Source organism: Parus major, chromosome 2 (genome assembly GCF_001522545.3).
Source record: "Parus major isolate Abel chromosome 2, Parus_major1.1, whole genome shotgun sequence".
Lineage (NCBI taxonomy): Eukaryota > Metazoa > Chordata > Aves > Passeriformes > Paridae > Parus > Parus major.
In genome coordinates, this window is record NC_031769.1 from 86,757,218 (window position 1) to 86,769,020 (window position 11,803).

General features: G+C 40.7%; 1 protein-coding gene across 1 annotated transcript in view; it reads right to left on the reverse strand.

The window, feature by feature from the left end:
- Positions 1–10,362, reverse strand: part of MOCOS (molybdenum cofactor sulfurase) — a 215,952-nt gene extending 205,590 nt beyond the window's left edge. Inside the window, exon 1 of the mRNA XM_015619153.3 lies at positions 10,161–10,362. Within this exon, the coding sequence (XP_015474639.1) occupies positions 10,161–10,284 (124 nt within the window). The 5' untranslated portion in view covers positions 10,285–10,362. The remainder of the gene's footprint in view (positions 1–10,160) is intronic.
- Between the last annotated feature and the right edge of the window lie 1,441 nt (positions 10,363–11,803).

An 11,803-nucleotide genomic window follows, 5' to 3' on the forward strand; every position in this document is an offset into this window, starting at 1 on the left:
AGGGGAAGGGGAAGGGGAAGGATTCTCAATAAGACTCTAGCTTTGCAATTTAAGATTGTTTTGGGACTATTTCATATACACAGAAAGTGATTTTCCTTCTACTACTGTCATAGTTTTCTGCCTTCTGTATGTCTGTTCTTGGTGAGTTTGGAGTGGTAAGAAAATTCACAGATCAAATGTTAACTAAAGAGCTAACGATTTGTAAAAAGAGGGCTTCATTTCATTACCAGAAAAAAATCTGTCAGGGATATGTACTTCAGTCATACCAGAAATGGAAAAAACTAAATGGAAAGGAGTTTGTGGGTCCCAGTTACATGGCCTGCTCTGTCCCCAGAAAAAGTGAGCTGAAGTGTAGTTCAGAGATGTCACACTCTTACTTCCTTAGTCTATTTTAAAAGTAAACCTTTTGAGTCATCCCTTAAAGGTTATTTTTGCATTTTAATGTCTTTTGCAGGTACTTTCATGCTACCCAAATCATAGCTTACATGGTTATTAGTTTATTTCTTATGTAGTCCAAGTCTTCCAAGTCACTTCTGATGAACTAAAATGGCACATATTGACAAATGGTCTTCTTTTTAGAAGGGCAAACATTCCTCCTGCATTTGTGATATCAGGGTGTCTTGGCAGCATTGTACCTGTCACTAAACATCCATGCTAATGTAGTAAGAAGAGGGCATTATCATATTGCTACACTTCATGACAACCTTACATGGTATCAAAGAACCATAGAGTCTTTTAGTTTAGAAAGACCTCTAAGGTCATTGACTTCAAATTGTGACCAACCCCCACTTTGTCAACAAAAGCACAGCACTGTGCCACATCCAGTCCTTTCCTGAACACCTCCAGGGATGGGGACTCCACCACCTCCCCGAGCAGCCCATTCCAATGCTTGCTAAAATACATTACTTCTGTGGAATTTGCATTCTTTGGGAATTTACTCATCAATCAAACGCTTCATTTGTTGTGAACACAAACTATATGACCAACAGTGGAGTGTAATAACCTACACAGAGTTTTGTCTGAAGATTGGTTTGGTCAGCTTCCCAGCTAAGCAATAGTCGAGAGTTTATGTGTGTGGGGAGGAGAAGGCAACATGTCTGTGGATGGCAAAAGCTTCTTTTTCACGCAGCTTTTCATTTTGGGCCATTCAGTCTGCCCAAAATGAGAATTCTCAGGTAGAGAATTCTTGCTAGGTATCCACTTTCATTTATCGTTTTTAACCAGTCTCACGAGAAGGCAAGGTTCGTTATCAAAGCAAATTGTCCATCCCAGCCGAGACTGGACAAAATATTACTAAAAGAAATGCTGCTCTGCTCACTGGGCTTACACACACCTAAACTGATTAAATATGGAACAAATATTTTCCCAGTGTGTGATGAATCAAAGACAATGACAGATTTAAAGAAAGTTGCATACTGCCAGAGTAGCCAAGCAACATTTTGTTTTTAGACAATTCTAACTGTTTAACATCAAAAAAAATTATAGGCAGGCACACAAATAATAAAAATGCAACTCTGAGACAAAGCTAAAAGCTACACTCCTCAATAAACTGGGAAATGAATGGCACAGCAGTTGAACAGGGTATTTTACTCAGCAGCAATGCAAAGTCCTTTTTTCTAAAGAAAGGCAACGTACACTGGAACCTGTTACTGATACCATCAGTCCCAAATTACTGAATTATGACATCTTTAATGTGCTGTGTGGCATGAACATAAACATGTGGAAAATCCTGGGCTTCAATTTATTCCTCTGGAAGAAATTACTGGGGAAACTTTCTGATGAAACTAACTTCACCTGACCCGTTCATAAGTTTGCAAAGGGGTACACACAGTGATATTTGGTGTTTAATTGTGCATTAATGAAATTAATTCACACACCATTAATTTAATTAATGAGTATTTCTTCAAGTAAGCTTCCTGTCATCTTTCCAAATTTTAATTTGGAACATTATTCTGCATATTGGCAGAAGAAATAAGCTTAGTTGTGTAATCATCCTTCAGCTAACGATGTCACCAAAATATCTCATCCTTGTGATCACATCTCTCTCTTAGGAAGACCGTAAGTGGCAAAAACCCTGCCCAGTCATGTCCTTAGCTTTCTTTTAAAAGCATTTTAGATCCTGGTGCTCCAGGGGCTCATCTGAAACATCTGGTTTTCACTTCTCATGTGAAAGCCATATTCCCATGCCCGCTACAAGAAACCATGAGTGAATCAGGACAGTGCTGAAAGCAAGAAGGAGAAATAAAATACTGTGGAGAGAAAGATTTCCAAAGGCTCGCCTTTCAATTTAATACATGTATTTCACATACTGGGGGGAAAAAAGAGTGACTTCACACTTTCCTGCATGTCGCTCTCACAGAAGCTGCCTACCTGGGGTCACATCCCCACCACAGCCATCTCACAGACCATCACTTCACTACAGCAGAGCAGAAGGTGAAGAGACAAAGAGCACAAAGGCACAGGATCTGTCTCGGCTGACACAAATACTGCCAGGAGCCTAACAGCTTGACTCACTAGCAATTAAACTAATTAAGTTTGACTTTTGAATGCTTTGTGACCTGTCTTTACACCTCCCTGCCCTACTATACCTGTTTCTCTGTAACTCTGACATCCCTGTCCCACACCTTCAGTCTTGACACCACCCTTTCCCAAGTGCTTCCTCAAAACACATTCCCTTCTACCTAATGTGACAGGAATCGGTCAGTGGTTCTCAATATGCAGACATGGTAACACCAACAGCATTATTAACTTAGGAAAAGAAAATAATTATACCAAACCCAAGCTGACATAGTCCTAATAAGAAGTTTATTTTGTTTTAGTCCCCCAATAACTTCTGGGAAGCAAAAAAAACATTAAAAAAATTAAAAGCCCACTTTAAAAGTACTTCAGTGTCACACTAAAGAAAATATCTGTATTGATGGCTTGGGCAAAGAACAACGAGTTATAAAAAGTCTGAGTCATCTGGAAGCTCATCCTACTTCCTAAATATCCAAGTAAAGCATCCTACTGGCTTCCTGTTCTCCAAACATATCGTGCTGTCCACACATTTATCAATCTCTCATATCAGTGGTTTTTCACTATGCAGTGCTCTGCAGTATGGCCTTCCTGAAATTCAATGACAGTCTTCTCACATCCAAGCAATGCCTCTGCAGCATCTCTCTGATACTAGGCATGCAATGAATCAAGCTGATCAACAAAAACTGACCTCTCACCTCTCTGTCTGTTTGTCCTTACACAGGGAGCACCCCTGAATTCTAAAAAGCAGTGCAGAAAAGGGAACTGCTACCATAACATCTAATGGAAATTTCAAGGGCATCAGATTCAGGTTCTGATTTGGCAGAGGAATTTCCAGTATAAGTACAGGAACACCAGAAGCAGATCACTTCTGCTGGAAACATACATACATTCTTTAATTAATAATCTTATATTTAACACTAAAAAAAAAATCCACGATCATACAGGAACATATAGAAATAGGCTGGGAATAAATCAATACATCTCAATAAATCTCACATACAGCAACATCACCACAACCCAAGAGGACAAACAGAAGAATCTAAGAGGACACAAAGGCAACAGAAGAAAGAAAGTACCACTGATGTGGTATTTTGTAGGAAAAAGACTTTGGTGCTTTTCCAAGTTTTGAGTAACTGACAAAATGCATCTTCTGTTCTTCTAAGTAGAACATCTGCCTGTTTCAATACTTTCAAATACTAATATACATCTTGTACAGGCATTAATTTTAGAGATAATGTATCTTTTAATTAAAAGTGCAATTTTTTAAAAAATGGGTGGCTGATACCCTGCAGCATATGTGGAGTTCCATAAATTATCTTTCCAAATCTAATACTTTTTTACATCTACATATTGATTTTAAAAATCTAATGTCTATATATGATTATTTATTCTTGTAAAGAATCCAGCCCCAACTGATTGACTATTTATTTCTAAAATATCATGGAACATTTGGAGTTCATATCAGCTGTACCAGGTTTACAGGGTTTGTGACTTTGCTTTTCTGCTCCACATTTCTTTTTTTTTCCACTAACTAAACTTCAAAGTAATTAAAACTATTTTCCGTGCTGAAATATTACAATGACAGTATCATTGACTACTCTTCATTTAGAGCTATGTCCATCAGTCCTGCACAGAGTAGACAATCTTCTGAACCCTGAAATGAAATGTAAAAAGTTCCTTTACACTACTTGCTACTTCTGTGTAGGCAGAGGAAAACAGCTGAAACTAACACACAGCTATTGTTACTGCATTTGGGACTAAACACGCTTTATGCTCAACACATGCTTCTTCTTTGATATCACTTCTTTAGGTAAGAGCTTATGTAGATAACTGCTGCTGACCTGAAATCAACAGCAAGCATTAAAGCTTTACATGAGCATATGCATGTTTTATTTTCATAAAACAATTGTCATTAGCTGTATGGTTATACTTCCCATACTACAGCTTCCTTTTACAATACCTTCTCCACCCACCAAACCCATCTTCTCAGATGCATTCTAGCATTTCAGACTGTCCAACAGCAGCTTCCTTCCTGATAAAGATAATTTTCCTTTCTTTTCCCCTCCAAATAAAAATAAACAGGTGTTTCACAAAATCATATCACATTCTGGAGGAGAGGCTATAGAGAACAGGAGCAGGTTGCCAGAGATCTCACAGCCACTGAGGAGAGTGAAAAGGCCTGGACAGCGGTAGAAAGAGGAGCTCGCAGCTTTAAACACCAAATGGAAAGGTTTAGAAGACTTTTCCTCTGCTCAGGATGAGCTAGAGATAAGGAAACTCAGAAATACTTACTCTCCAGCACAATTAGCAGCTCTTCTAGGCTACACAGCATCTTCCAACGAGACAACAAAAAGCAGCCTCATCCTTCCCCTACGCATTGCTTTTGCTGCCTTTTTGTGGGAGAGGCAAGCACTGGATTAACATTAACATATGCCAGCATCTGTATGTGAGAGAAATATTTTGTCCTTCCCAGGAGATGCTGTCTCAACTCTGGACAGCAATGGGTGGATGTGCATCAGGGAATTCACAGTAAGCACTGCATCTGACCATGAAATGGTACATGCCCTGTTTCTGGTTTAAGACAGACTTCAGACAAAAATTAATTTAAATAAACTTATCAAGCTGGTAGTTGGCTCACTATCAGTTGGCTCACTGGTTTTTAAAGAATAAGATCAGATTTGCCTATTTGGTCAGAGACCAATACTGGTTAAAGAACTCAAAGGCTTGCTGAAAACTCAGTCACTCAGTCTTCAAGAATAAGAAAAAATGAGATGAAAAGGAAAAGATTAATCCACAGCTAAAAATTATTAATAGTTAAGAAATCAGCAGAGTAACATGTACACATGAAGAAGGTAGCTATCAGATCAAACAGAATGGTCTAATAAAAAGCAAAACAAAACAAAACAAACAAGAAAACTGACCCCCCAAAAGCAGTCATTTTAGGAAGCAAAAATTTTTACTTTTTTATTTAAAAAAAAAAATAAAGAAAAAGCCTCAGGCACAAGCCTGGTAGAATTTCTGGTTGACAAGCCTACATTTGCAATCAAGAGGTGAGCATGACTCTTGAGGCTCACAGTCCACTCATCTTCACATGTTTCATAAAGTGTGAGCATCAGCTACCTATCAACAAAATTACTCACAGTTTACACACCAGAATGTATTTCTTACTTCTGAAGTTCAGCCAAAAAAACTAGACTACCCCAAAGGTGACAAAAGAGATATGATTTTCTGTTCTCAGAGGACAGAGATGAACTTTACTAACCGAGCTGCTGAGGACTTAACTGCAGCACACAGAGATCTGCTTCTCACATTTTCCTACTCACAGGAAAAGTCACCACGCAAATAAATACCAGTGATATGAGTAAAAAAGACTTATTTTTGTGTAAGGTGAGATCCAGTACTCAGCTATTCCTTAACTGAACGATACAATAAGCCCTCATAAAGGTGATCAGTTTAACATAATTTGAGTTTCCAAGAAATAAAGGCCAATTCTGTTACTCTCAGTTCAGTGTGCCTTTCCTTTCTGTTTAACAGACAAATTGCATTATTATTGTTAGTTGTATGTAATCACATCTATCACAAATGTTCATACTACTAAGATAAGGCATGATGTTGAAGTACAGGACAGTGATCGATTTAACATTAAAGGGAAAGTCCACCTCAAGCTCACCTAAAGACTATCTTCAAATAGTCAGCAGCCCTTAAGGAATACCTGATTCCTAATATATGCTGATTTTTATTTGGAGGATGTATATCCACTGCTTACTGCTCTTGTAAAGCTCCCACTGAACTACCACAGCTATATTAGATGAGAATACTGTCATACAACTTAAAAAGGAAAGGTATCTTGTGATTAAATGCTGCATCCAAGTCACATGTCAGCTTTTTCTTTTTTAAAACCACGATACAAACTGAAGCTGATATTTTCCTTGCTTTGATAAACATCACAGAAGCATATTCATCCCCATTACTTAACAACAGAACCTATAAACTCCTGCTGATTTCTTTATCCATTTCTAAAAAGCAATTTAAAATCCTACACTGCAGATAAGGGTACACTGCTCATAAGATTAAAGTCAAGGTCACATATTGCACATACGCTGCTGCCTGTGAAACAGAGATCTGTTTCTCAGACTCCACATATATTTTTAGAAAGGGCTGCTCTAGTCATCAGCTAACAGCGTTTGAATTATAGAAGTGAAGATAAACTTTGGCTTAAAAGGGAAAATTTAAGGCTTCTGTGCCAAAACAGACAGACCCCTGCTGATTTAAGGAAGTAAAGTAGTTCTTTTTATCTCTTCACAAAACCTGAAGGGGAAACCCCCAACACACCAAGTATGAACCTTACTTTCCTTCTGATAAACTCCCCAAGACTTTGATACAACCACAGGTGGACCACCTTTGAAAAATCCTGGCTTCACAGTATACCTGGTAGCTAAGCTGGTGCTCCCTCCTGACATCTGTTGCAGCTTCTGCTCGACAGGCACCTGTGCAACTATTCATACTAAAGCTACAACAGAAGCACCACCACCATATAAGCAATGGTCTGTAACACAGAAAAGATTTCTACATTCCCCAGGGAACACCATTTGCACAAGACGTCCACAGTGGCTGATACAAAATATTAGTAATCAGAAAAAAGTGAATACACTGATATGCAAAAATTATTACCACAAGATGCTCATAAAAAAATGACATTTCCAAAATCAAACACTGGATTTAATTCTTTGGTATCTAAAAAGGGATTCCAAAAATTCTGTTCACATAAAAAGTGAGCAGCACAGTCTGGACTTTTTAACCAGCTTCAGTGATAGAAAGATCTTTATGACATGCCCCAAATAAACAGGGCACAGACTGAGAGGGCTGCTCAGCCTGGGGAAGAGAAGGCTCCAGGGACACCTTGTAGCACTTTCCAGTACCTAAAGGCGGCTTACAGGAGAGGTGGAGACAGCATGTACTGTTAGGACAAAGGCATGTGCTCATAGAAGAAGGGAGAATGGATTCAAACTGGAAGAGTTTAGATTAGATATTTGGAAGAAATTTTTTACTATAAAGGTAGTGAGGGACTGAAACAGGCTGCCTAGAGATGTTATGGACTCCCCATCCCTGGAGATGTTCAGGGCCAGCCTGGGTGGGGCTTTAAGTGACCTGGTCTAGTGGAAGGTGTTCCTGTCCATGGCAGGGGTGTTGGAACTAGATTATCTTTAAGGTCCCTTCTAACCCAAACCATTCTATGATTCTATGATTACTGTTAATGCCCTAAAATAGCACTCATTCTCCCATTAGCTAAAGATTGCACCAGAAAACTGTTGTAGGGAAAGCTGTAAGTCAAGGGGAGTGACTTTCACAGCGACAGATTTCCATCTCCTGGGCAGCTGCTTTGCTGTGACATTGAAGCGATGAGAGAAGAGTTTCTTGTGAAGAAGTCTCCATGGCATGGCAAGAGAAACTCCTCTCCCTAAGTATACTGAAGAAAGATTATTTTAGAGATAGTAAACTGACTGAAAATACTAGGTTTTGTCTCTTTATGTTGTCAGTGGGAAAAGAAAGAAGAGTTGGGGGGAGGAGAAGTGTTCTGAAGGTTTATTCTGATTTCTTATTATTTTGATTTTAGTTCTGTTAATAAAGCTTTCTTTATACCTTTTAAAGTTTTGAGCCCGCGCTGGTCCTCCTTCCAATCCTTATCTCACAGAAGAAAATGAATAAACAATTCTGGTGAGTGCACTGGCATTTGGCCAGTGCTCAACCCGCTATATTGAATTAGTACCGTGATTCAGACTGGCGAACCAAAACCACTGCACTTAATTGGTGTTTTTGCCTGGTTTGAACCAAACCCACTACACTATTGCTGCCACCAACCCGTACATTACCCACCCTTTCTTTGCCTTGTTTCCACAAGGAAAAAATATGGAACGCTTTAAAAGACTTTTCATTACATCAACATCAGTGTGTTGAGACCTTTGGCAAGCAAGGATACATGGCTAAGTAAAAGTAGGCCAAGAAATAAATAAAAGTAGTGTGCTTCTCATCCACACTGCTCCACTGTCAGCCAGTTCCTGGAGTCCATCCTGGACTAGTCCAATTAGTCATCTTTGAGACCAAGAGATGTGTTAGGCAGGGGACCTAGGCCCAGGAATTTGTCCCTGGGCACATTTCATTTGGCACTGCTGGTATCACTTGAAGGCACAAGTTCTTGACCAGAAAGGTGACACTGTTTTTCAGACAAGAAGTCCCAGGCAGGACACTGTGTGCATGTACAGCAATCAGTTACATTTCTTCACAGATGCTGAGTTTCCTCACAGAGGTGACAAACTTACAAGACAAATGGATGACGATTCATGAACTGGATAACATGTTAAAATTCCAAGGGGGAAATCAAAAGACAGAAGGAATTTGTAACCTAGGTCACCTTACTGTAGATGATTATGTGATTTCAATTAGCTAACACTATGGAAGATTCTATTTTATACCCTGTATTTGTTCATCTCTTTCTAGAAATATTCTTAGTTATCTACATCTTATAATAGCAGGCTGCACAACTCAGAAGACTACATTAGCAAAGACATTTTCAAATGGAGGAAAACTCCTAATGCTCTGCCTTTGCAGTAACCTCCCTTAGGGAACCAGACTAATCCACCAGACATCATTCATTAGCAGATACATTTTATTTCAAAACTGTGGAGCCTCTTAGAAATGAGCCTGATTCTCGGGAGTTTTAAAAACTCATCTGTTTAAAGGCCTAAACAGTTAGTCGGTTACAAATAGCCACTCTTCAGAAGTTAAGCCTGAATTTTGGACAAGCAGCTTCTTGTGTTCAAACTCTCACTGATGCAACTACTATGTCTAATATCAGACTGTGACATTAATTTACTTAATCTACAAGTTCTTCAAAGTGCCGCTTAAGTGTTTTTATACATTCCTCTAAAGGCCAAGTATAACTCCATTCAATCTGAACACCTGTGTGTGAGAAAGCCTGCTCATGTATTCAATCACCAAAATTTGGTGAAACCACAAAAAAAAAAAAAAAAAAAAAAGCAGTAACACAAACTTCTCAAGAGAAAGAGTGGCCTAAACAATAGTCATAGGGCATCCAAACTGATGCTATTTACTCCACTCTCTGCCTGGGGCTTTTTGCTGTAAGAATTTTGACATGACAATATCATGGGCATTGATACTTCTTTAAACAAGACAAATTACTGTCATATAATCATATAACCATCACCATTATATTCGAAGTAGTATGCACAACGATGTTTAATGCTGGGGGGATGGTAAAACCTATAAAACCTGCAAAAGTAGCTCACAAACACCTGTCTAAGCTTTCACCAGAAATGGGCTGATGATATCTCTCCTTCCCCTCCCAACCCCGCTCTTCATATCCATATCGGAATCCTGTTACTGAATCCATGGCACCTTCGAGGCACTTGTGCCGAGAGAGAGGAGAAGGAGGAGGAGAGCTGCCCCTTGTGTCCTCACCGTGCCGCAGAAATCACTGAAGCGAGCTGAGCCCAGCACTTTCTGCAGCCGTCCCCGCCCCTGCCGCCGCTCCCCCGCACCAGAGCCTTCCCGCCCGGGCCCGATTCGAGCCGGGAATGGCCCAGGCCTCCCCCGCCCCCGGCCCGCCCCCGGGCTGCCCGCGGTACCTCGGAGCCGGGGGAATTCGCGGTCTCGCAGCGCCCTGAGCTCGTCCCCGAGCCCGTAGCCGTACTGGCAGCCGGCGGGGCGGGCGGCGCGGAAGGCGCGGAAGGAGAGCGGCTCCCCGGCCATGCCGGCTGTGAGGGCCCGGCGCGGGGGGCAGCGCGGCTCCCGCGGCAGCGGAGCCTCCCCTGGCCCTGCGCTCTGCTCCCGCCCGGCCCGGCCGAGCTGCTCCGCCCGCCTCCTGCCCCGCCTGCCCCACCTGCGCCGGGGCCGGTCCGGCCGCGGCTGAGCCCGGCGCTGCGGCCGGCACGGGGAGGAGTTTCCCGTAAGGAAGAAGCTTCCCGAAGCACCGGGAGACCGGTTTGGGGATGGCAGCAACAAGTGTACCCTCCTGTTGAGGCACGCTGTTTAAAATACTTCATGGAAATCTCTCTCCCCTAAAAGTTTCCAATTCAGGCTCAGATTTCCCTCGATGCCTTTTCCACCGCTGCTAGTAGCGGAGGTCGCTTTCTCGCAGCTTGCGCTTGGTGTGCGATACTCCTGCATCGTATCGAGCCATGGATGCTGTGTGGCCAATGCAAAGTACCACGGCCCAGAGCCAAAGGAGCGGTGTGGGCTGGTCATCAGGGACACAAAACAGGCCTATTCCTTGTAAAATCCACTCCTGTAAAAACCTCTGCTTTGTCAGATAAACTGTAACCATATGCATAAAAACATCATAGCCAAAGGGATGTGTTTGTTATGGGTTTTTTTGTTTGTTTGCTTTGATTGTTGTTTTGTTGATGAGTTTTGTTTAGGGTTTTTTGTTGTTTTGTTTTCATATAAATTTCTTCCTGACATACCACTTGCAATTAATTTTTCTGCTTACAGCTCTGCAATCTGCAGGGCATTAAATAACCCCCAGTGTTAATACCAAAATAAAACTGCACATGTTAGGATGGAGCTACATCCAAAAACTGGTAAGGCAGACTCTCATTAGATTGTTCAAAATGCTACTAGTGGGATGTCAGTGAAATGGGAAATTACACAGAACAAACTTCAGCCCACACTGAACTGTAAAGATTTTTGCTTACAAAGTGGTACTGAAATAAAACCACATAGAAAAGTATGAAATAAGCCTAACATGAAATATAGCATGCTAATGTGTTCCCTGCTTTACATATTGGGATTTTTTGCCTAATTTAAACACATAGCCTTGGCTTCAGGGCATATATTTCCATAACACTATAAAAGTATGTTTGCCCCTGACTCTCTATTCATGATTGGAGCAGGTATACAGTGTATAACATCCCCAGGTGAAATTGTACACCTTTCAGCCAGCCAATGATTTTACCAAAACTAATTGCCAAATAAGTTACACTTTAAACATTTATTTACAGATGAACAAAGCGCCACTGACAAAAAAAGAACAGTTGTTACCAAGTGGAGGAATGTTCTTGGCTGATCTCCTAAAGTCTCTTCAATAAAAATCCAAAAACAAAACAACAACAAAACAAAAACCTTGCAGCAAACATCTTTTTAAAAGTTATTTTAACAGTTTATGCATTGCAATTTAGGAGAACCTATGCCCTCACTAGGATTTCTTTTTTTATTGCAGGTATATGTAGAAAATATCTGCTATGGATTTTTCTTCATATTTCTAGCTTCC